The sequence below is a fragment of the Cryptomeria japonica genome, chromosome 1 (assembly GCF_030272615.1).
Source record: "Cryptomeria japonica chromosome 1, Sugi_1.0, whole genome shotgun sequence".
NCBI classification, from domain to species: domain Eukaryota; kingdom Viridiplantae; phylum Streptophyta; class Pinopsida; order Cupressales; family Cupressaceae; genus Cryptomeria; species Cryptomeria japonica.
Genome location: NC_081405.1, coordinates 271359874 through 271386817, shown reverse-complemented (window position 1 = coordinate 271386817; position 26944 = coordinate 271359874). Strand labels below are relative to the sequence as shown.

Below are 26944 nucleotides of genomic sequence, written 5' to 3'. Positions count from 1 at the left end.
AAAGTATAAGGGGCTGAAGTCTCTTCTAAAGATTGTTGTTATGATTTGGAAACAACTGGCATCTTTGGAGACAGTGACTCAACCTTTGGAGGTTCCTATTCCTCATCCTCTATTACTAGAATGTGCTCATGGGACTTCCTAGATGTAAAGGCTTCCTCAGCTTTACATCTGTACTAACTACTACCTTCCTCTACACTAGAATATTGTCATTTTAACACTATGACCCACAAATTAACACCTCCTATTTGAAGGTTCCAACTTGGTCTTCTTCTCTTCATGTACATGAATATAAACAAGACAACCAAAGATGCAAATACTCACCTCTAGCTTAATACTAGTGAATGCCTCCCTTGGTGTATTGTCCTCCAAGATCTCATAAGGACACCTATTTTGGATGTAGACTATCGTGTTACATCCCTTTACCCACAAAAACATAGGTAAGTTCCTATCCATGATCATGGCCTTAGCAACCCCTATGATGGATCAATTTTTCTACTTTGCAACCCCATTTAGTTGTGGGTTGTACAATAAAATTAAATCCCTACCTCCTTGCAAAAACCCTTAAACTCCTTGGAGACATACTCACCCCATTGTTCAATCTCAAGTCCATGGCCTTCTCCCCTGTATAATTTTCAACTACAGCTTTGAACTCTTGAAACCTGCTAAAAACCTCACCTTTGGTCTTTAACACGTAGATCCAGGTCTTGTGAGAGGAGTCACCAATAAAGGAATCATAATACATGCTCCCTAATCTTGATGTTATTGACATCAGTCCACAAACATCCAAATACACTAAGTTTATATTTTCCTTTATCTATGCTCACTACTTGGGAAACCAGCCTCAAAATACTTCCCGAGTGTGCATCCTCTACATACTCCCTATTTATCAATGTTGAAAATTGGAAGACCTATCACTTTCTTCCTCAATATAGGCGACACTTTGTAATGTGAACGCCCCATTCTCTTGTGCCATAACTCGCATAGGTTGTCACTGTTATAAATTAAAGCTAGAACTGTTTCACCTTGTAGCGTGTATAGATTGCCTTCTCTAACACCTATTAGTTATTATTTGTGTATTATCTAAGCTAGATTCCTTTGGCTTGATAAGGACTTGTCAATTTTTGAATTTAATTGCATAGGTCTTATCTTCCAAATTTGAAACTAAAACCAAATTTTTCTTGAGGTTAGGAACAAACAAAACATCATTAAAATCTAAAGAGTTACCTGACTGTAGTTGAAAAGAAGTTGTACCAACTCCTACTATTAGATATTTGGCATCATCAACAAGCTCAAATTGAACTCCAAAGATTAGTTTTTTAAAATTAGTAAAACACTGCTAGGATGATGTCATATGTTTAGATACCCCACTCTCCATATACCAAGAATTTATCAGAATTGTGCTGGTAGAAAGACAAGCTACCATTGAGAAAATATTCTCACACTTGACAACAAACTCATTCATCTAAGTTTCTATAGGCTACCACTTCCTTTTGTTGTTGCTTCCCTTTGTCCACCTTATTTGGACACTTTGATGCATAATGACCAAATTTTTGACAAATGAAGTAGTTGATTTTACTCAATTCCTTCACCCCTAGCTGTGAAGATGAATCCTCATCCTTTCCCTTACCCTTGTTGGTTCCTTTTCCTTTATTTTTCTTGTTTATCCAAAGAGGACTAAATTATCATCACCATCCTTCTTGCTAGCTTTCGAGTCCATTTGATTTTCCTCCTAGATAGAATCATCCCACACTTTAAAAAGAAGGAAGATTCTCTCAAGCACAAATGCTTGCCATGAAGTTGAGAACCCATTCGATGCCAAATTCACTAGCTTCGCACTTTCGACCTTCCCAATTGTTGCAAATTGGTCACAAAGTTGTGTGACCATTAAGTAACTAGTAACTGCATCTGATTGAGTCATCTTTATGGATCTGAGTTTGTTTCACAATATCATTTTCCTATTTACATTCTCACTCTAGTAAAGACTAACCAAAGCATCAAACATTTCCTGGGCTATTTTCTTTTCAGATAAACGAGGAATTAAATGATCCTTTAGTACATCCATGATCATCCACTTGGCCTTTTTAACTCTTTCTTTGTATGAGTTGCTAACTATTGTGGATATATAGGTGGAGACACCTCAACCTCTACGATATTCCATAGATAATTTTCTTCCAATAACAAAGTCACCCTAACTTTCCAAGGTGTTGTGCTTTGCACACACTCCCCGTCGCCGATAGGGCCCCCCCTTTCTCTTCTTGGTTTTCGTCTCGCCCCCGGAGTGGGATTTTGATTTTTATTCGCCATTGAGATGCAGCAGGTAGTAATGAAGAAATGATCCTGCAGGAGAGTGAGCCCGCCCGGTTCCTTAAGTCCTAAGGAGTTCGTATCAAAGGTCGGGCATGATCCCATTCGGGATGAGAGGGTTGAATCATGAACCCTGCAAAGAGATGAGGTGTCTGTTAATTTAAGTTGCAGGGCCAAGGGGTGAATGTCAGAGAGTCTCGTAATTTTAATGATCCAAAATTCTCACAAGGTCAACTAATTTTCGCATGAGTCTGAAATCGGCTAAGTAGGCAAAAATGTCAATTATCCATGAGTTTTGCAAAAAGGCCTTTCAGGCCGAATTTGGCTTTAACTTAAGGCATTTTCAAAAACCTTCCCAGCCCGAAAAATAGGGCCTCACGTGAACTTTCCAAAATGATTCTCTCGGCCGAATTTTGGAATGAGGAGTAAGGCATAAAACTTTAAAAAAGCTTGCAAAAGACCCTTCCAGGCTGGAAAACGCGAGTTAGGGGGAAGCGTTTTAACTTGGTAACTTTTTTTTAAAAGTGGCCTTTTGACCCGAAAAATGGAAAGAAAGGTAAGGCGTCATTTTTACAAACTTTGCGAAATGGCCGAAAATGGATATCTCAGTGGAGGGAAGGCGTTTTAACTTTTCGACATTTTCAAAACCCCCTTCCAGGCCGAAAATCGCGAAATAGGGAGAAGGCGTTATTTTTATAACTTTTCAAAACTCCCTTCCAAGCCAAAAATCGCAAATATAAGGCAAGGCATCATTTTTTTTACAAACTTTTCAAAATGGCCTTTTGACCCGAAAATCGCTAATATAAGGAAAGGCGTTTTTCATAAAGTTTGCAAAAGTGGGTTTTAGCCCGAAAATGGAGAATCATGAAAAAGGCGTTAACTTTAAAACTTTTTTAAAATCCCTCTTGACCCAAAAAATCGCAAAAGAAAGGTAAGGCATTTTAAAATAGAACTTTTCAAAAGGGCCTTTTAGCTTGAAAATGGAAAGTTAGTGAAGGAAAGAAACCGAAATTGTTAAAATTTACATTTTAGTCAACCCGAAAACACCAAATTCATGAAAAGTCTGCTCATCTAGCCGAAAGTTAAAGTTTGCATTTTGTTCTTTCAAGCCGAAAATGCGAAAAATAAGTGAAAGCGTTTAACTTAAACTTTTTAGAACCCCCCCCCCCCCAACCCCTTTCAGGCCGAAAATGAAAATCATGTGAAAAAGGCGTTAAAACATAAAGGCTTTTCAAGCGACTCTTCCAGCCTGAAATCGCGTGAAGAGAAAGGGGGGTTTTCAAATTCGAGTTTGCAAAGCGCCTCTCCCAACCCAAAAATCACGTGAAGAAGAGAGCTATTAAACTCACGCAATTTGCAGAGCCTTCCTTTATGCCGAAAATACGAAGTTGGAGAGTGTGGTGAAGGCGTTAAATTTTGCATTCACCTCCTTTATGCCGAAATACAAAATCGCATGTAAGGAAAGGGGCCGTTGTTCTTAAGCTTTTCAAAAGCCTCCCTCAGCCTGAAAATGGAAGTCGCGTAAAAAGGGCAAGTAGAAAGGCATTAAACTTGGCAAAAAGCCCTTGCAGTCCGAAGTTGCACCAAAGGGGAGGAAAGGAGAGGCGTTTGACCTATAAAGAACTTTGCAAAACCCCCTAAGTCTCCGAAGTTTCAAGACATCACATTTTGCAGAAGGTCGTTTTTGGCCGAAGATCATTCTACGTTGGACAATCCGCTAGGTAAGATTTGATTCTCTCCTTTAAGTCTTTAATTTGTGCAAAATTAGTGATGCTTAAGCAGGGGATAGAGAGTGGATGAGAGAGTGAAGTTTTGTAGGTTATGATTTTACAAAGCATTAAGCATAGCATGCAGCAACAACCAGCTAGGGAAATTAACCGTTGAAATGGAATTTCAAACTTAGAGAAATTTTGAAAATTTTAAATCTGAACTTAAGCAAACTCTTTTCCAAGTGCATTTTAGATTGGCAATCATCAAAGCATCTAAACCCTGAGTCACAGGCTAAAACATTCGCTCTTTCCGCCGTGATCGATCAGAAGTAGCATTTTTTTTTAAAAACCTGCTCCAAGCAGCGAAATTTAAACGAAACCAACTTAATTTTCTGCTTCAAATAGCATTTAGTTTCCGGGTGATCATGCTCTATTTAGTGAAACGTCATGCTTTTTCAAAATTCGATTTTCCCATTGATCATTGGTTTTATGCGCTCAAGTCATCCTCTACTTTGGCTAACCCGTTTTGTTGCTTTATCTCATCTCGTAATCCGTGTCCAGTTGTGCAGGATAGATGCCTAGATCGGCCGCTGAATCCTCAAAGACACCTAACTGGAACATCTCGGGTTTCCAAGTCTGACATTCCCCGCAAAGGCGAGAAAATGAAGTACCAATACCAAAGGGGAGGAGTTAGGGAGTCGAAGATCCAGAGTGCATGGGAGAACATAGGTGACACAGATTTGGGCCACATAGACATCCAAGATTTCAGGAATAGGGTATACTCTCCAAATGCCTATGGCAAGCCTAGACGAATGATGGAGAGTGGTATTGCTTAGGCAGTTGGTTTCCCTTCGGCCGTGCAGAATTATGAATTAGTGGTTGAGGCTGCTAGACATTATCAACCAGAAACCGGATTAGTGGTGCTAGAGGGGATGGTCCTAGCTGATTTCACACCTGAAGCCATTGGGGAGGCATTTGATATCCCATTTCCTGATAGTCCTATTGCTACAAGTTGCCTACAACTATTGATGAGGTGCAAGTCACTTATGACATGAATCCTGCTAAATGCAAAACGTTGATAAACGAAGAATGGTACAAAGAAAGAAGACCCCCAAGCATTAGAATCAGTAAAAAGACCCCCAGAAGTGATTTTCATAGCAAGTATGGTGATATGGTTACCTTACTCAGCCGGGTCATGGGACTCCCTCAATCTAATCTTTTTGAGGAATGGATGTTCTACTTTATTGAGCAGGTCTTCGCTAGGAAGTCCAAGTTCGACTGGGCTCTGATCATTAGCGACAATATCCATACACAGCTGATCGAGCTTGAAGAAAAGAAGTACTTTACCATGACTTCCTACTTGGTTTACATGTTTGCCCGACACTAGCCACTGACAGGGTTAATCAAGAAAGGTGAGATCAAGAATGGGCCAAATCAGGTGAGGTGTATGAATGCTACCCTCAGCTGCATTATTATGACATTGCTCAAAGGGAAAAGAATAACAAAGCCTACGCAATTGGTTAGTATGAACGTGTCACTAATGCCTTTACAATGCGCCTAGTCAAATTAATGCAAGGAGGATTGCATATAAGGCTCTTAGAACAAGCTATCATTTTGATCCAGAAATATGGTGCATGTTTTATCCAATTTCCTAGGTTCACTTACATCAGAATAGCAGGCTTTGAGGGAGCACCATTTCGGCTTCCACGCTATCTGTCAGATAAAATAGTCCTCATGGAAGTTGCAAGACAGGCACACCCAGCAGGCAGTCTACTCAAAGATAAGAAGCAGTCCGCGTTCACCTTCCCCATGATTTTGGGTACCCTTGATGCGCATTTCAAAAATTCGATGCAAGCTAAGGAGTAGTTTGTTGAATTGGCGTCCTATGGCCTACAGGAACATTTCCCTAGGAAGTGCTTCGATCATGATAAATTGGCAAAGAGAGCCTATGGCAGGCGCTACAGGGCCAAGGTGTCAATAGAGGATTACTAGAGTAATTGTTCCGATGACTTTGAGGTCCGACTATGAATATTTTAGGCTAAGTGTCTAGCAAATGCAGCTTTATGAGTACTGCAAGTCCAAATCAAGTAACAGATTATGGTAATTGCTTGCAAGTCCGAGAATTTGAGGCAGTTAAGAACCTCTTGCCAGGCATTGATTGGACTCAGGACCCAATCACAGATTTTGAGGCAGTCATGGAAGCTCCAAGGAGGTATACCGATTACTGGCTATCTCAACAAATCGAGAGACTAACCCATGAAGGGCCCAATTTACATACAATCTAATGGGTAGTCTCGATTCCTAGTCTTCAGAGGATGAAGGAACCTCAAGCGCACCAAAGGAGGAGGTTGAGAAACCCGAAAAGAAGAGGAAGAAAGCAAGAGCCAATAGAGAGACTCGAACATCAAAAAGAACAAGGAGAGAAAAGATCCCTATCAGGAGGCCGGAGGTTAGTTCATCATCCAGAGACCCCAGTTCGGAGGATGATGTGGTTGAACTTAACTACATACCTGCCCCGCCTTCACAGAGTGATATTGATGCATTCGAGGCAAATAATCCTCAGACACAAGGTGAGCAAGATGCAGAGGTAAGGGTCGTTGGCCTTGATGAACCTGGAAATCAAGTTGAGGGAGAGATTGCACCTAATCAAGAGACTGGTAAGCATGAGCTCATGCAGGGAAGTAGGCATGAATTGCAATTGAATAGCGGCGACAAGGATGACACCACTGTTGAGGAAGAAAAAAAGGGGAATGAGACTCATAAACCCGACAAAACTGAAGAGCAACCATCACAGGAGGATACCCGACAGTTGTTCAGCGAGGTAGGAGAGAACTCAGCCATGAGTAAGGGATTGGATACTGCATTCGTTCCTTCTATGACCGATCAATTGTAGGTAGGCAGTGAGCCAGCTGAAGCCTCCAAAGAACAGAGTGGGAATTTGGCAATTACATCTAGACAGACCATCCCTCAAGACTGGCTAATTGCTCGTGCGCAGTGGAAAGTAGCCGTCAAGCCACCAATCAACTTGGAGGATATCTTCTCTTGCATAGGAGAAATAAAATCCAAAGGCAAGAAAAAGTTGAAGACTTACTTGAGGATCACTAACGATGAGCAAAGGAACTGCACGATTCATATTGCCACCCCACCTATAGATAAGCCATCAGATTAGATTGCATTAGCTGATTATAGTGTTGCGACCATCCCAATAGGGCGAGCCACCAAAGAGCAGGAGAGGGAAGAGTTCAGAGATTCTGTGCAAAATATGCTCAGATAGCTCGACGAAATGACCGCTGAGAGAGATATGTATCGGGCTCATGCTGAGTAAGTTGAAGGGTACATAGATCACCTGTTGAGGCCGCTGCAACATGCCGCTGAATCCCATGTTCCCCCATTGGCATTAACACAAAGGACCACAGCTGAATTTGACAAAGTGCGTGATACTGCCAAGGTCGTCAGGGAATGGATTCAAGGCATTAAGCAAAAGGGAGAGAAAATCTTCAAAGATATGCGAGAAATGGCCCTCCATAGGGAATCCACTTTTATCAAAATGTGTAAGCTAAGGAAAGAATATTATAACGCTCATGAGGCGATTGCCAAGGCACTACCCCTCATAAGGGCTCTATTTTGGCCCTGCACTCAAATCCCCACACTTGATATCATCCTAGATCCCTATGATGTCAATTCCTTCAAGGAATGGTATTGGGTTCTCAGCATGAAGAATGACGTGAAGGATAATATCAACAAAATGCAAGATAAGTGTGATGACGCTTTGTCAAACGTGAAGGATCTTGGTGAAAAGATCCTTAGATCAATGGTCCCTGGCTGGAAAAGTAGTATGATAGATAATGAGGTACAACCACAATGGGAGGACAGGCTGAAAACCAAGGTCACCTACTCCACGGAAGACCTGAAATTTGCTAGTGGGTTACAGGCAGATATGTTGTGTTTTGAGAATCATAGATCATACTGGAGAGAAGAGCTGGAGAATGTAGATAGCCTCCTAGAGGGTATTCAGTATAAAATGTTTAATTCTCCTATGCCTCCAACAATCAAACTGTTCGAGTTGTGCCTAAGATTCCAAGACTACGTTCGGGTAGAGCGTGTAGCAGATCGGGATATCTGGGGAGAATACTTGCGCGATGAGGTCGAATTTCAGGAAAAAGAGTCCACAACAAGGAAAGAAAAAGTGCTTTCCTAAAGTATATGTTTCTTTTAAAATCTTAAGTGCACTTTTCAGACATAAAGTTCTTTCCTAACTACCAAAGCTGTTGTAAATTTCAAGCTCCGTGCATGTGCACTTTTTGGAGCACCTTTTTGGTAGTTATTGATTCCCCTTTTGGTTGTTGTTGATATTTTGCCTCCCATTTATGGGTATGGGCAGTTTTGATTAGAGGATGAATCTGGCCCACTTGTCTAAGTTTAATCTTGGCCATCCATCCATTTTAAGAACTCCATATAAAGGAGTTAGTTTCTCCTTTATTTCAGGCAGAAAGTTAAAGATTGTTGCAAAAACTCTGGCAAAATGTATACAGATTTTAATGGATGTTAAAGTTGTGTCTTTTTTTACTGTGAGTGCATGGTCCTCTTCTCCATCCATTTTATATTTTTGCAACTGTATTTACTGTTCAGACAGTTTGTTTATGCATGTATTTGATGGAAATCTTGGTTCATACCATTAGAAAATAGTTGATTATTGTTCCCTCTGTATGGTTAGTCTGAGCCCAGTTTTGTGCTAAGTTCGGTTGTCAGATTTGAATGAGTGGGTGTAAGAGTCCATCATTTGTATTTAGCATCTTGAAAATTCAAATCCCTAGATAATTGCACTGGTTTTTACCTAGTTGTGCTAATTAGCTGGCAAAGTAATTTCTGGTTATTTTAAGATTTCGGTCTATGCATTCAAATATGTTGTCTTAGTTAAGTTAGCTAGTTGTTTTTATTTACTCTTTATCCTTATTCCCCCGTTTTTCCCTTTTTTTATTAAAAAGAAACCCGCAAGTCAAGTTGAAGTAGCATCAATTAAAAGCAAATCAAATGAAATAGGACTATAAGATTTTAGGGAACCTGTGTGAAACCAATTACATCTAACCGTAAGTCCCCTTTGTGTTTCCAGCAAAACACATCAACTGCTGAGCTATCCTACAGTCAAGACCTCACAACCGAAACATTGAGGTCATCCCCATTGATCAATTTAAAACAGCATTAGGGATTTCCTTATCTCAAGAGAGGATAGGATACTGTTGTGTGTTGCACACGCTCCTTGTCGGCGACAGGGTCCCCCTTCCTGTTTTGAGCTTTCCGTCATTGCCCTGTTGAGTTTCGCGCAGAGTTTCTCGCACCTCTTCGAGCAAGTCCGCGACTGGTCCGTGAAGTGATTGATGTAAGGGTAATGAGCCGATGAATCTTCCCGGCTAGTCTAGCTCGGGCGTGAACGCCAAGAGTTTTGTTTGAAGTTTTGAAATCGCCTTAGGTAGGCGTAAGGTAGTAGGAATTGGCGGAGCCTGCCAAGCAAGGACAGTGCGCCTAAAGGTCGCACGAAGACCAAAGCCACCATTTTTCGCACAACAGCGTTGAAGTAGACTGCATAAGGATTGTCGCAGCGATGTTTATAAGATTTGAAGAAAAGATAATTTTCGCCTGCTAATGAACGATCGAATTGCCTGGCCAAATGCCTTAGAATTCTAAAGCATCCTAAAACCAAATTTGTGAAATCCGGCAAAAGACTAGTCTGAGGTCCGAACAATTTCGCTAAGATAATCTTGCCAAAATCGCTCAGGGGATCGAATTTCGGACCCTAGGGCGAAAATTTCAAAATCTGATGCTTTCCATTTGGTTCGAAAATAATGCGAAAGCCTTTAAGTATTGCAAAAGATGGTTCCAGGTCCGATAATCGCTAAAAATGTCCAAATTCAGATCTTGGGACGAAGGATGGAGGGCGCAAAATGCAAAGTTTTCCTCAGGCCCCAAAAACGCCTCAAAACCCCCTATTTTCGGACCCCAGCTCCGAAATTTAAAAAATGGTTAACGTAAAGAGCACACGCATATGGGCGTTCAAGTCCGAAGTTCGCCAAATGTGTTTCCAACTCCGAAACCACTTGGGCGTTACATTTTCGGACCCTAGGGCGAATGTGTAGGTGCAAAATGTCGCAAGGGATCATCTTCTAAGTCCGAAAACCTTTAACTCGTTACTTTTTCAGACCTTGGAACGAATTTTAAAAGGAGATAAAGTGCGAAGTATTCCGAAATCACTAAAGCGCCTCATTTTCAGACCCTAGAGCAATTTCGAAAAGGATATGCAATGCGAAATTTTGCAAAACCTCTTCAAACTTCCAAAATCACTTAAAACGCTCAAATTCAGACCTGGGAGTAAAAAATTAGATAGTGGGAAGGGCAAAATCGTGAAAACACGTTTAGGTCGGAAAATCGTTCGAAATCACTAAAGTCTTCTTTTTCGAACCTTGGAGGGCAAATGGAGAGTGTGCAAAATATTTAAAAGGGACGCACTTGGTCCAAAATTCACCCATTTTTGGACCCTTGGAATTAAAAGGTATAAAATGCGAAATATTTAAAAGGGACGCACTTGGTCCGAAATTCACCCATTTTCGGACCCTTGGAATTAAAAGGTATAAAACGCAAAATATTTAAAAGGGACGCATTTGGTCCGAAAGTCGCAAAGTGCCCCAACTCCGAAAATCGTTTAAAGCCTCGAAGTCCTTTTCGGACTTGGAAAGCGAAAATTAGAAAGATACAAGTGTTACAACTTGCTAACGAAGAGGGCGAATGCTCCGAAGATCGCATAGGGCGTCCAGGTCCGAAGTTTTTTTTTTGCGAATGAGGACGCCGTGACTCTTGAAGTCGCGAAAATCGCGAAGGGTGGCACAGTTTAAGAGGTTAACATCCACACTCAACCCTCCAAGGTTTTTTTTTCGGACCGCCAAAACCCTTCCTTGGGTAGCGAATGCATCTAACATAACCTACATATAGGCGTTGGAAGTCCGAAGTTTTTCTTATAGGCGTCAAGCTCCGAAATTCCAAGAATTGCCAAGATCGCGAAGGGCACTGTGACTCCAGGGTTTTACAAAGCATGCGAAAAGGGGCGCTCAGGTCCGAAGTTTTAAAAAATTACGAAGCGTGCTAAGTGCTCTGAAAATCTCCAGCTCGCCTAAAACCCCAAAGACCTCTGAAATTCGCCAAAGGTGTGCAAATCGCGAAATATAAAACGCGAAATTTGCGAAGCTTGCAAAGAGGAAAACGCAGTTCGAAATTTGAAAACCATCCAAGGTCCGAAAATAAGAAGGTAAAGTGTTGCATTAACTCCTCCTAATCATTTAAACTCAGATTGCCAATCACCCAAGGTAAGAAGAAAACCATTAAAATGATAAGTTCTCTTTTGTCCAGCAACCGTGAAAATTTAAAACAAAGAGATAACCGTTGGAATTCAAACTTTGCAGGATCGTCCGTTCATTTCACGCGACAAGGTTGGGTAATCTCTCGCCATCCGCTCCCATCAGGTAAGTACGCTTTGTTGCGTATGATCATTTGAAAAATGCTTAAATCAAATAGACAAATGCGTAAAATTTGATCGCAATGCTTGAATTCTTGAAATTTGCATCTCTTTTGCTCATAAACGTTGTTCAAAGCACTCGAAATTTAGAAATCCACTCTTAAGGCTTCGCCAGAAATTGCATCTCTTTTCAAACTTAGGAAAATTTTCATGCTTTGTCTCTAGTGAAAGTTAATCCAAAATCTAGAAATGATAAGTATAAATGCGTAGCCAGGAATCTTCGTGAATATTATGGTTTCGAGATTGATCAAGCTGTTAGCTAGAAATATTGCTCCATGTCCAAACTAAATTTTAAATTAATCCTGGCATGCTGGAGCATTTTGTTATCTAACCCGCATTACCTTTCTTGTATCACCTCGTAATCCGCATCTGGCTGTGTAGGATAAATGCCTAAATCGGCGGTGGAATCATCAAAAACGCCCGCAGCAGCCGAAACCTCATGAGCGTCCAAATTAGATATCCCACGTAAGGTTGAAAGGATGAAGTATCAGTATCAGAGGGGAGGATTGCGGGAGTCGAAAGTTCAAAGCGTCTGGGACAACATTGGTGATACTGACCTTGGCCATATCGATATTCAGGACTTCAGGAATCGGGTCTTCTCACCCAACGCATATGGCAGGCCTAGGCAAATGGTGGAAAGTGGCATCGCCCAAGCGGCGGGTTTTCCTCCAACGATACAAAACTATGAATTAGTAGTGGAGGTTGCTCAGCATTATGAACCAAAGTCCAGACTAGTGCTTCTAGAGAATATGACTATCGCCGACTTCTCCCCTGAGGCTATTGGTGATGCATTTGACATCCCCTTTCTGAATAATCCCACAGCTACAACCATAGACGAAGAACAAGGGGCATATGATATGAATCCGGCCCAATGCAAAGCACTGATCAACGAAGAATGGTTCAAGGAGAAAAGGCCTTCAAGCACCAGGATTGTGAAAAAGACCCCCAGGAGTGATTTTCATAATGAACATGGGGATATGGTCACCTTACTCAGCCGAGTCGTGGGACTTCCTAAGTCCAGCTACTTTGAAGAATGGATGTTCTATTTTACAGAGCAGGTCTTTGCCGGAAAGTCTAAGTTTGATTGGGCCCAGATCATAAGCGATAACATCCACACTCAACTGATTGAGCTCGAAAAGAAGAAGTACTTCACCATGACCTCTTATTTGGTCTATATGTTCGCCAAGAACCAACCACTGCCAGAATTGATAATGAAAGGTGAAATCGGGAATGGGCCCGGTCAGGTGAAAGTCTATGATTGTTACCCACAGCTGCACTACCAGGATATAACTCAGAGGGAAAAGAACAGCCCGGCTTACGCGATATTGGTCAGTATGAACGCGTCAATGACGCCTTCACAATGCGCTTGGTTAGGCTAATGCAGGGAGGGTTACACATAAGGCTCTCGAAGCAAGCTACTACTTTAGTGCAGAGGTATGGAGCCTGGTTCATTCAGTTCCCTAGGTTTTCCTACATTCGAATAGCTGGCTTCGGTGGTGCTCCCCTCCGACTTCCACGGTATCCAACCGACAAAGTAATTCTTATGGAGGTTGCAAGGCAGTCCCGCCCGGCCGGCATCTTACTCCGAGAAAGCAAGCAAGCTGGATTCACATTTCCTATGATCATAGGCAGCCATGATGTCCACTTGAAGACCCCTACCCTAGCAGAGGAGTCCCTTGCAGAGTTGGCCTCTTATGGCCTACAGGACCATTTCCCAAGAAAATACTTTGATCACGATAATCTGGCTAAAAGAGCCTATGGTCGAAGGTACAGAGCAAAGGAGTTAGTTGAAGACTATTGGAAGAATTGCTCCGATGACTACGAGGTCAAGCAACGAGAATATTCTAGGTTGAGTGTGCAACAGATGCAACTCTTTGAATACCGTCGGGTCCCAGATCAGCTCACAGACTCAGGAAATTGCCTCCAAGCCTGAGAATTTGAAGCAGTAAGGCATCTCTTGCCAAGCGTTGATTGGTCCCAGGACCCAATCATAGATTTCGAGGCGGTTATGGCAGCCCCAGCAAGGTACATAGATCAATGGTTACATCAGCAGATCTAGAGGCTAGTCCATGAGGGAGTCCAGTTCACTTACCATTTGATGGGCAGTCTCGATTCTCAGTCTTCAGAAGACGAAGGAGCATCTAGTGCACCCCGGGAAAGAACTGAGAAACCAGAGAAAAGAAAGAAGGCTAAGGCTTGCAGAGGAACTCGGACGTCCAAAAGAACAAGAAGGGAGAAGATTCCTATAAAGAGGTCGGAGGTCACTTCATCTTCAAAAGATCCCAGTTCGTCTGACGATGTTATAGAATTGGATTGCGTACCTACTCCGCCCTCCCAGAGCGACATCGATGCATTTGAGGCCAATGATCCTCTTGCGCCTGAAGTGCTGGACACTAAGCTAAGAGCCCTCGAATTGACCGAACTGGGTAACCAAATAGAAGGAGGAGAAATCCCATCCACCCAAGGGGTCAAAGTGCACGAACCTACCCAACAAAGCCGTCACGAGTTGCTGCTCCTCAATACAGCCAAAGACGACTCCACCGTCGAGGGAGAACAAAGGATAGACGAAACTCATGAGCTCGAGAGAACTGAAGAGCAACCTTCACATGAAGATGTCGGGTAGTTGTTCAGCGAAATAGGGGAGAATTCAGCTGCAAGCAAAGAGCTTCACACCTCTTTCACTCCTCCGGTGGCAGGGCAGCTGCGAATTTGTGGTCAGTCGGTTGAGAGTGTGGGAGAGCAGAATGCTGACTTGACCCTATCATCAACCCAGACAGTGCCTCAAGAGTGGCTAATTGCTAGATCTCAGCGCAAGGCCGCCACCAAAACACCCATCGATCTAGAGGATATCTTCTCGTGTATGGATCAAGCAAAAGCCAAAGGGAAGAAGAAACCAAGGGCGTACTCTAGAGTGACCAAGGACGAGCAAAAGAACCGCACTCTTCATATTGCCACCCCGCCCGTAGACAAGCTAGCAGATCAGATAACACTGGCAGATTATAGCATCACAACTGTCCCCATCAGATGAGCTACCAAAGAGCAAGAAAAAGAAGAATTTGAGGATTCAGTGCAGAACATACTCAGACAGCTCGAAGAGATCACAGCGGAAAAGGATATGTATCGGGCTCGTGCCGAGCAAGCCGAGGAATACATCGATCAGCTCCTAAGGCCATTACACAACCCCTTCGAATCTCATATGCCCCCGACAGCGTTGGCACAAAGGACCACAACTGAATTTGAAGGAATTAGGGATACCGCAAAGGCTGTTAAGGAGTGGATGCAAGACATCAAGAAAAGGGGAGAACAGATCCTTAAGGAGGTGAAAGAAATGGCCCTTCATCGAGAGCTCACTCTAGTCAAGTTGTTAGAGGTAAAGAAGGAATCCCTTCACATGCACGAAGTGGCAGCCTCTACCCTTCCCCTCATGAGAGCTCTTTTTAGGACACATGCGCAAATTCCCACATTGTCTACCATCCTAGATCCTCATAGCATCAGTGTTCTCAAGGAGTGGTATTGGCCCATCACCATTAAGAGCGACACCAAAGAAATTATTGACAAAGAAAGTGACGCATGTGAGGTAATTCTGGGGAAAATGCAAGAACTAGGTAAGACCATCCTCCGATCAATGGTTTCAGGATGGATAAATGACCTGTCCGACAGTGCAATCCAGCCGGACTGGGAAGAAAGGTTGGAGATGGATAAGATTTCCTATTCCACTAAGGACTTGAGTTTTGCTAGTCAGTTCCATTCAGATATATTATGCTTTGAACATAATCGCTCCAGCTGGAAGGACGATTTAAAGCACGTGGACCAGTATCTCGAGGGCATGCAGTACAAAATTCGCCACCCTCCCATGCCTCCATTCAGTCTGCTCTTCCAGTTGTGTATCAAATTCCAAGAATACGTTCGCAACGAACGAGCAGCAAGTTGTGATTTATGGCGGGAATACTTGCATGGCGAGGATCAGTTTCTAGAGAAAGAGTGTGAGACCAAAATAGAGAAAGTAATTTCTCAAAAGTGCTTTTTTCCCTCCAAATCTTAAAAGTACACTTTTGCCCAAAAAGGTGACAGTTGACTTTTGGTCAACAAATGTAAAACTTTTTTTGATGCACCTTTTTGGATTGTTCCAAATTGTTGTAATTATCCCTTTTTGGGTAGTTATTGCCCATTTTGGGGTAGTTGTTGATATTTCCCTCCCATTTATGTTGTGAAATATGGATCGAAGAATAATGACAGCGATTCTGGAAGACTGATTGACGTGAGTTATTGATCGTCTCCATCATTGAATCCGGTTTAAATACAAGAGGAAAGGTCGCCTACGTAGGGACATGTCCATACGTGGTAGTTGCCACATATGGACATGTCCCTACGGAGGCAATCGTTCATAACAATTAGTTTGTTTATGTTTAATTTCCAAACTGTATGCTCTGTTAATATATCACTCTCCAAATAATAACCGATTTACCATTAGTTAGATTCATGAGGGCTATATCTTAACACTCCCTCTTAGCAAGAGTGGATCTAAGTAATTTTCTTGGGAGCATATTCTGTCATGACTTCTGACACAATTCGAGACAACATTTAATATAGTCTTGTCATGACAATAAACTCAATATCATGATATCCGGCTCAGTCCTGGACAATCACTTAAGAAGTCAATCATGAGATGATCACATACTTTAGGATCAAGATATCCGGCACAGTCCGGGACAACAACTTAATGTAGTCAATCTTGACACTTGGTCAACTATTGTCAAGATCGTCACCTTGAAATAGTAACCTTAAACATAAGAAGATCGTCATCTTCTTGAACACAGTTAGAATATTGCAATATACATTTTATTTATTTATTCATGAACAAATTACACATGGTAGGAATTTCATCCTAATAATCTCAATTATAATCTAGTCATACCAAGTTTACTTCTGAAGTATTCTATCTTCAATCTTGCAAGTGGCTTGGTGAAGATATCAGCATTTTGTTCTTCAGTACTGATGTACACTAGTTTTATGATGTTTCGATCTACCATATCTCTTATGTAGTGATAAGGGATCTCAATATGTTTGGATCGATTGTGAAAAACTGGGTTTACTGAGAGCTTGATACAGCTCTGATTATCACAGTGAATTATTGTTGAATTCAGAGTTTTTCCAAATAATCCAAATAATAACTTTCTTAGCCATACCGCTTCACGAGCTCCCATGGAGGCTGCCATATATTCTGCTTCGGTGGAGCTTTGTGCAACTGCTGACTGTTTTCTGCTAAACCAAGATATCATAGCAGAACCAAGACTGAAGCAACACCCTGTAGTACTTTTACGGTCAGTGGTACTTCTGGCCCAATCAGAATCAGAATATCCTTCAAGTTGAATCTCAACATTTTCATACTTTAAGCCAAGTCCGATTGTGCCTCGTAAATATCTTAGAATGTGTTTAGCAACCATTAGATGTATCTTCTTAGGTTCACACATGAAGTGACTTAATACATTTGTAGCATAGCAGATATCAGGACGAGTATTTACCAAATACATGAGTGAACCGACGATTTGTCTGTAGAGTGTGGGATCTGTAGGTTCTGAATCTTCTGCCTCAATTTTCAGCTTGTGCAAATTAGTTTCCATTGGTGTAGCTAATGGCTTACACTCCATCATCCCAAATCTAGTTAAAATATCTGTGGTGTACTTTCCTTGATTTAGGAAGATGTAGTTTTTCTTCTGCCATACTTCTAATCCCAGAAAATAATGTAGAAGCCCTAGATCCTTCATATCGAATTCTGCTGCCAGATCTTGCTTACATTTCTCAATGAGATTATCCCAAACATCATTCTTTAGTATAGATTGATATTCTTCAACCATAGCATCTTTCCAAACCTGTTTTGATAAGGCTTCTCTAACATTTGTTGGTTCAGAATTTGTGAGTTCGGTTAGAAGTGCAACATAACATTTTAGAGTTCTTGTTCTCTTATTTTCTTTGGAAATTTCATTTGGTTCTACATTATTCTCTTCAATCATTTTCCTTGCCCATAGAGGTCTTTTCTTGTTATTGAGTGTTTCAATATTTTCATCAACAAGAGGTTCAGAAGCTCTTATGATGTCCTCCCTCTCAGTGTCTGAAGGTTTGGAATTTTCTATGATATTCTCCCTCTCAATCTCAATTATGTGATCTTCTTCTTTAGTAATGTTATCATCCTCAGGTTCTTTGAGTGTAGTGTTTTCTTCAAACTTTACATCTCTACTTATCTCAACAGATTTTTTTCCTGGAATGTAAATGCGATATCCTTTAGTATTTTCACTATAGCCAATGAAGATACCTCTTTTTCCGGATGGTTCTAGTTTTGTCCTCTTTTCTTTAGGAACATGTATATATACGGGACAGCCAAATATCCTTAAATGACTTAAGTCTGGTTTGTTCCCTATAAAAGCTTCTTCACGAGTTATGTTTTCTAGAATTGAGTGCGGACATCTGTTTTGAATGTAGACTGTTGTATTTGAAGCTTCTGCCCAAAATGAAGTGTGTAAGTTTTGGTCATGCACCATGGCTTTTGCTGCTTCAATTATGGTTCTGTTCTTTCTTTCTGCTACTCCATTCTATTGTGGATTATATGGTACAGTATACTCCCTCTTAATCCCAACAGAATTACAAAAGTCTTTCAAGTTGTCAGATGTATATTCTCCCCCATTGTCGGATCTTAACACCTTAATTTTCTTCCCTGACTGGTTTTCTACTAGTGCCTTGAATTCTTTGAACTTAGATAGTACTTCATTTGAGTCTTTGCACTTTAGAAAATATATCCATGTTTTTTGAGAGTAGTCGTCAACAAAGATTATGTAGTATAAGGATCCAGTTAGGGATGGTGTTGACATAGGACCGCATAGGTCTGAATGAATTAGTTCTAAAATAACTTTTGATTTGTGCTCGCTTGAGGGAAAAGAAACTTTCACATTCTTTCCCAAGGCACATCCTTTGCAAATGCCTGTGTGTTCAGATTTTAGTTGGGGCAGTCCTTAAGTAATCTTCTTTATGTTGGATAGAGCACTATATCTTAGGTGTCCTAATCTTTTGTGCCATAATTCATTATTATTTGAAACTTCAAGATTTAGTGCTTCCTTTTGATCACTGCATAGTTTGTATAGGCTACCATCTCTTGAACCTACTGTTATGGCATTTTTGATATTTGTATTTTTAGGCCAAAGTAGAACTTTATCTTCATTGAAGGTAACCCGATATCCTTGATCAGCTAGGCCTAAGATTGAGACTAGATTTCTTTTTATTCTAGGTACAAACAGAACATCCTTTAATTGTAGAGATACTCCATTTCTTAGTTTGATAGTACAGGTCCCAATTCCTTTCACAGGATATGTGGAGTTATCTCCAATAGTAACCTCTTCACTTGAGTGCCCGTTAAGTGTTTCAAACTGATTTCTGAATCCAGTTATATGCCTTGATGCTCCACTGCCTACGATCCAAGTGTTTTTATTTGTATTTATTTCGCTTGATAGGGCTAAGAAGAAAAGTGAGTTTTCTCCTTTGACTTCGGCTAGAGTAGCTTGTGTTTTCTTCCTTTCTGGACAATTCTCCTGAGTGTGCCCCTATTTGTCGCATTTGTAACACTGAATTTTAGACATATCTCTTTTCTGATGGTTTTTATTTCCTCTCTTCTGTTTGGAGAACTTTTTCTTTTTGTTGAAGGTATTTGTATTAATTGCTTGGATTTCTCCTTCTTTATTTGTCCCTAATCCTCTTGAGATTAGTCGAGATTCCTCTTGAATGCACTCATTCTTAAGTTGTTCAAATTTGGGTAAGGGGGGTGTTCTGCTAATACATTGAATGTAGGATTCCCATGAAATTGGTAATCCTCTTAGGGCTATGAGAGAGATTTCTTGATCATCTACCTCATTTCCAATAGTTTGTAATTGATCTTTTACTTCAAATATCCTTGAAAAGTATGTAGATATTGTATCATCTTTATTCATCTTTATGTTTAAAAGTTGTTGTTTCAAGGTTAACATTCTGCTCGCATTGTTAACTTCATATGTATTTTTAATGGTTTTAAATACTTCATATACTTTAGGCAGTCTGGCTATAGATGGAAGAATATGATCTTTGACTGAGTCAATAATTATTTTCTTTGCTTTATTATTACACCTTTTCCAGGTAGATTTCTCTGGTTCATCATTTGGTGTGTCTAGATTTTCTTCTATGTAAGACTCTAATTCTAGTTCTTCAAGAATGGCAATGATTCGTATCTTCCAGGAAACGAAGTTGGAGGCTCCTTCGAGTCTATCTTCCACTCTCATATTACTTGACATTTTGAATATTTTCTTAGTCGGATATATCCTCTGCGTATATAGCCTCTGCGTTGATTTGTTATTTACTTCCGATAAATGCTTATGAGTAATATGGTTGTCTAATTTATTCTCTTAATATGCTGGCTCTGATACCATGTTGTGAAATATGGATCGAAGAATAATGACAGCGATTCTGGAAGACTGATTGTCGTGAGTTATTGATCGTCTCCATCATTGAATCCGGTTTAAATACAAGAGGAAAGGTTGCCTACGTAGGGACATGTCCATACGTGGCAGTGGCCACATATGGACATGTCCCTACGGAGGCAATCGTTCATAACAATTAGTTTGTTTATGTTTAATTTCCAAACTGTATGCTCTGTTAATATATCACTCTCCAGATAATAACCGATTTACCATTAGTTAGATTCATGAGGGCTATATCTTGACAATTTATGGGTATGGGCAGCCATGCTTTATGGATGAATCTGGGCCACTTGTTTAGATTAAATCTAGGCCATTCATCCTTTTTGAAGCCTATTTAAGGGACTGGTTTTCCCTCTTTTTTGTAAGAAGTTCTTGGATTGTTGCGAAAGCTCTAGAGAAATTTACAGGAATTAATGCAATGAATTAAGACTGTTTTCAAGTTTCCTTGTGAGTGCATGGTCTCCTTCTTCACTTAATTTAGAAAGCTTTCAGTTATGTCTATTTATTTTACATAGCATTTTTCAAATCAAGCATCTGATAGAATCCTTACAGTCCATACCATTAGAGAACGGCTGACTGCTTTTCTTTCTGCATGGTTAATCTGGACCCTTTCCTGCTTAGTTCGGTTATCAAATACATACTATGAATGTAGAAGTTCTAATATCGTACTTGATAATATGAAAATCTAGTTTCTCCTTTGAAGATTGCACTGGATTTATGCAAACATTGTGTCTAAATAGCTGGTGATGTTTAATCTAGTTCCCTGGAGGTGTCTGTCTGCTTGACTGAATTTGCTGCCTTAGTTAGAATTTACAGTTCATGTCTTTCTCTCCCTCTCTACCTTTCCCTCCTTTTTCCTTTTTTTTATTCAGAAGATCTGCAGTCCTATCAAAACAGTATGAAATTAACCGATATCATCCGATAGAAAGATCTTAAAAGTTCCAGGGAACTTGTCCATAAATTGCCAATTAAACGTAAGTCCCCCTTGTGTTTCCAGCAAAAACACATCAAGCCACTGAAAAATCCCGCAGTCAAGACCTGACAAAAGAAACCTTGAGGTAGTCCCCTTTGATCAAACTTAGAAAACAGCATTAGAGACTTCCTTATCTCAAGAGAGAGTAGGATAATCAGTTGGCTATTCTATTATGCGTTGACCATATGGAGTTTGCAGTAATGCGATTCCAGACTCGTCAACAGAATTGGCACTAGAAGGAGGGCCTATTTTAAAGCAGCTAAATCAAGATCGCATCAGCCTGCATTGGTGAAGAGTAACAGAATTAGCTTTTACCCTCTTTCACGCACAACAGAAACAATACTAGGAAGGCAGCTCGGGATGCAGTATGGTGTTGCTGCATGAATTCCCACTTAACCTTCCCCTTGAACAACCAGATCAGGGACTAAACCAGTCATATATTGCGGATCAGTTACGATCCCTAGCTTGGAAGTCAGAGGAAGATCATCCCCTCTTTAGACGAGTAAGTCGCACTATCAACCAGGAAGAGCAGAGGGGTTTGACGATAGAGGCTGTGATCAAGGAAAATCTAGAAAGGCAACGGATTGCTGCCCTTCGCAAGCAAGTTCTTAAGGAAATCCGACTGTTTTCTTTCCCGTCCACTAATATGGTTAATAATGGGTCTGCCCATTAATCCTCCTCAGCCAGAAAGAGACCCTCAACCAGTGATACAGCCAGATTTGGATTTCAGCGACAAGCAAGAAAACCTTATTACAGAATTATATAGCTTGGCTTGGTCAGTAAAAAGGAATTATCCGGATTGGTCCCAAATGTGTGTGATCCTTGAAGAAGAACAAGAGATTGCTGACAGTATTAACGAACAGAATCAGAGAGATCAGGAAGAGGCTAATCTAGCTTTCGCACCGAATCCACAAAATTGACTTCAAAGATAACTCACGCTGGAACGAATTGGATCTTTCTCTCGAGAGAGATTCGAAAGAATCCAAAAATCAAGCCCAGAGCGGGAAAGATTCGCTGGTTTTCAGTTCTACAGACACAAGAGTTATCGCCGGACTTCAGATCCCAATGAGTCCAGCTCTGCAAATCAGCAGTTTGCTGCTCCAGCAAGTTCAGTTTTTGCAGCTCCAACAGTTGCAGCTCCAGTTTCTATTGCAACATAGAAAAATCAGCCACAAATGGCGCACAATCCACTTGCTCCAAATGGTGCCACATGGTTGGTAGATAATCCGTCGCCACTAATTTTCGCAGCTTACCATGATATGCCCAAGAGCCTGGACAGGTTCTGTTCCATTTTTCATCCAAATGACCCGAATAGGACAGCGGAAGAGCATATCAAAATATTTGAAGATGCGTTACGCAATAGACAAATTGAGTATGCCGATGTTGCATGTAGGCTTTTCCCTTATTCATTAGGGGAAGACGCATTTTACTGGTTTATCCATTTGCTAGTATCCTCTATCGACTCTTGGGAGAAGCTGAAAACAGCTTTCACGGGAAAGTATGGTATCCCTATAACCCCTACGGAACTATACAGGCAATTTGTAGAAGTCAAGAGACGGGGACATGAGCCTATCAGTTCCTTCAACAACAGGTTCCATAAGGCCTTCACCCGATTGCAAGATCCTTATGTGGTAAGTGACGCTTCGGCAAGGGAAATCTACTACTCAGCTCTGGATTACCTAACAGCTATGTTTGTCCGACAGTCACACCCCGCACCAACCACATTGACTGAAGCCTATGCCAAGGCTATGGAAATCAGTAAGGGACTAGGCCAAAACATTGTCGGGCCCTTGATGCAATTAGGACCCCCTGCTGCGTCCAGCCAAGTTCAAGAAATCAGCCAGGCTTTGGCTCACCAAACGCCCATTTTGAACCCGATTCCGCAACCGACATATCAGCCTCAGCAGTCTACCAATCAGTTGGTACTTCATCTAGGACCACCTATATCCCAAATCCCTCCTAAACAGCCCATATATCTGCAAAATACCACTGAGTCATCGAGAACCCAAGAGGAGAAGGATGAAATGCAGGAGCTGACTGACCAAATGAAGAAGCTTTCCTCTGAAGTCACTTATCTGCGAAACCAGAATAATCAATTGCATAGTAATCAGAGGAACCAGCAACAGGGTCAGCACCAGGGTCAATACCAAAACTAAGGGTATCAAAGACCCACGAGGACATGGAACACCCGTCCCAGCAACGGAGGAGTGCCGACCCCACTTGACAATCCGCCAGCATCAGAAAGCAGGCCAACTGATAGGGTATTTTTGGCAGAGGCAGCACTTTCTAACTGGTGTAGGTTGCACAACATTAACCAGCACTCAGAGTTACAATGCGACAAATTTCAGGTTGCAGCCAACATATTCCAGCGGGAAGTGGAGAACACAATGCCCCAGCCAGTGCGGCAAGGGAGATTTATTATTCAGCTCTGGATTATCTAACGGCAATGTTTGTCCGACAATCCCAACCTGCACCAACTACATTAACAGAGGCATATGCTAAGGCCATGGAGATCTGTAAGGGTTTAGGCCATAATATTGCGGGACCACTCCTGCAATTGGGACCACCCGCAATGCCCAATCAGATTCAAGAAATCAGTCAAGACCTGACAACTGAAACATTGAGGTCATCCCCATTGATCAATTTAAAACAGCATTAGGGATTTCCTTATCTCAAGAGAGGATAGGATACTTAGCATTCTATTCTGCGTTGGCCGGATGAAGTCATAGTTCCACGACTTTAGACACGTCAACACAAGGCAGGAAATTTTATGCACCTTCCAACCTATCCTCAAATATGAGGCTAGCCAATGCCATTCAAAAAAATTCTTTCACATAAATCTCATGTCTAGAAAAATAAACTGCTAAAAATATTTTTAAAAGAAAAATATCTCATCGTTGCTAGTTTGAAAACTCTAGTAATAGCTGGTTTAGAAACCCTAGTTGCCACTACAAAAAAGCCTAGTTGTCATTATACAAAACCTAGCCATCTGGTTTTATGTGACATAGCTGTAGGCAACAAAAAAACAATAATATTTTCAAAAGAAATATAACACGAATTTTACAACAAAAAAGTCCTACAATTTTCCTTTAATAATTTAGTGTGATTACATCTAGAAACCCTATGCAATTTCCCTAAAAACAATCAAAATTTCATTTTCTTTCTAATTTAATTTTTTTTTGCCATAACCATGGTCTAAAACCTTGCAAACATAGGTATGATTTAACCTTGAGATATGGCGCAATTTTACTAGAAAAAATCCACCCCCTATGTGTGCAAAAACAACTTATGATTTTGTGAAATAAACCCATGCAATTCTTTCAAAAATTACAATTTCCTTCTTTTAAAAATCCCATGCAACCCCTGCAAATTTCGTACATGATCCCAATAGGATGTTTTAAGCCATGAAGAGTTTCAACCGCAAGTAGTTGCTGTCCTAATGTTGTCTCATTTTATAACTCAAACAATAAATTATTTAAAAAAAAAAATTAAATTTTCCAAACATTGCATCAATCACACAATAGCTAAAACTTCAAATTTTGAGAAATATAAAACAAATAGACAAATAATTACACCTTCAAATCAGCTTTTCATTCCTTTGAAACACTTACACCGAAACCTCTACAAGCTATTCTTCAAGCAGCATCACAGAATTTATCACTAAATAATTCTTCTATCTTGCAAATATATTTATACTATTTACCAAAAATTTAATCAAAAACCTCCTTATCTCTTATAAGATATTTAAGTTCAAAGATAAGTCCAAATTCGTAATGTATATCTACACTTTATTAGACATAATTAGCCAAAGAAAATGCTCACTTTTTACCAAAAGTGAAATGCAAAATATAATAATTCAGACCACTTATAATATTTCCACTTTGAACTTATGTGGAAGTTCCTATCTGAGCTAGAAAATTCAACATTTCATACCCTTGCTGCTATTTTCATTCATAATAAGTTTAGGTAACCAATTGAATAACATCTGATGAAAATAAATAATTTTCATGAGCCAACAAACTTATAAAATATACAATTCCAGTTATGATTTTAAATGTTCCTTGAGCTACAAGTAGGGGATCAAAGTCTATTACTTCAAATCATGGCTGACGACAATCAACATTATATCTTTCTTTAGATTCTCCAATAACTTAACCACATCTGCCCGAGCTTTCCAATCTGTAAAGTGAAAAAGCATAACATGCAGAATGTCATTTTACCCTCAATGCCAACATCCACTGAAGTTGAATTTGAAAAGTTCACATTTATTCAATCAAATTTTGGCATAAGGAAAACTTTTCCCATCAATGAGCAACCAAGGAAAAGTAATCGATTAAATGTATCATGCTTCACACCCTGGCCATATGGCAAAAGCAATCGTTTACAAAAAAAAATTCAAATAAACCTCAAGTCCAAGAATCTAGTAACATGAATGAAAATCCCACTTCTGAAAATAAAAAATGACCATAAGTTGTATCTTTCTCATGATTTAGCAGATTGACACTTGTTGATACTCTTTTATTTTCCTCCATATTTGCACCTATGTTTTGAAGGTGCCAAAATTGAATTTGTATTTAGTAGCTGTCTTAAGTAGATTTCCATATCTTGAATAATGACCACACCCAAATAAACAGACTAAGTTACCATCTTATGACTCAAAATGCATGCTTCTAAAGACTCTTGATTCTGCTTTTTCTTTCATTTTGTGCATTAAATCATGCTTATCTTACAAGCCAGACACAGATATACATTGGCCAATACATATACTACAAGAGTAAAGAACAACCTTGCACCAAGTTCAGGTTTCAACAATTAACTATGATCAACATGCTGCCCAAACAAGGCAATCAAGCCAGAAACATGTCAAACTGGGCATTTTGCATACACATACATAATTATATTTTTATCAAAAGATATTGGTCAGCTTTTATCCCCAGCTCTTGTTCAGCTGCATCAAATTTATTCTATTAGGTACCCTTGCAAATTCAAAAGAGCCTTGTATTAGGAATTATAATATCATAGGTTAGTGGGTGTGTTCAAATATGTAAACATATGGTTAATAGCTAAGATAGCAGTTCGACTAAAAAGGGCATCTACCATGCAGAGGTGAGTTGGCAGAGCATAGGGCAAATAGCCAAATATGATCTATGCATATTGAGGTCTATGTTGTAGTTCCCCAACATTGACAGAAAAAGCATCAGCTGCCAATCCATCTCCTCACATTGCCCAAATTCAGTGTCTATGCTCAAGTCATCAATAGATGTAAAGCCAGTCTAAAAATATCAAAAATAAATAAATAAATTTAAATAAGACATTTTTCTGGGTGGATTAGCTGTGAGTTTGTAATGTCCCTCTTCTGGTCAACTAGGAAAGCCGGAACAATTACCCAATTCCCACTTCTTACTTTGTCAAATAGTTGCGATGAAAACCAAGTAAAGTTGTTCACCAAATATCAATTTCTATTTCTGATATGACTCTGTAAGATATGCTGTGAATGAGATGTTTCAATCTGCAGACATAGAGAGGAATTTCCGCTCTTTCTGATAGGACAATTGTATGTATATGCTTCGAATCTCCTTCTTGGAATGATAGCAATAATGAATAAAGCTATGCCAGCTATGTCTGATTTGACAATGGACTTATGCTGATAATCTTATTTGATTCTTTAATGAAGAAGGTCGACTGCTGTTTCAGGTCTGTGCTTGGAAAGTATGCAGTATCCTGGTGCTATTTCTGTTGTAAATCCTTTTTAACATGCAGCCTTTAATGCCAATGGCAAATAATGCTCAAGAGAGCAGATCCATTGAGGATACAAATAGAAAACAAATACCAAATCGATGCTATTTGAATGAGTTCAAACTCTGTATATATGATGGAAGAGTTGCCTTCTAGAGATACGTTT

General features: G+C 40.3%; 1 protein-coding gene across 4 annotated transcripts in view; it reads right to left on the bottom strand.

Annotated features, from left to right (window-relative positions):
* Positions 1-26944, bottom strand: part of LOC131073801 (ABC transporter I family member 11, chloroplastic) — a 161362-nt gene that overhangs the window by 23675 nt on the left and 110743 nt on the right. For all 4 annotated transcript variants that reach the window (XR_009112995.1, XR_009112994.2, XM_058010313.2 and 1 more), the window contains exon 9: positions 25137-25221. Coding sequence is in view for 2 of the 4 variants with exons in the window: in XM_058010313.2 (XP_057866296.1) it covers positions 25137-25221 (85 nt within the window). In the remaining 2 variants the exon portion in view is untranslated. The remainder of the gene's footprint in view (positions 1-25136; positions 25222-26944) is intronic.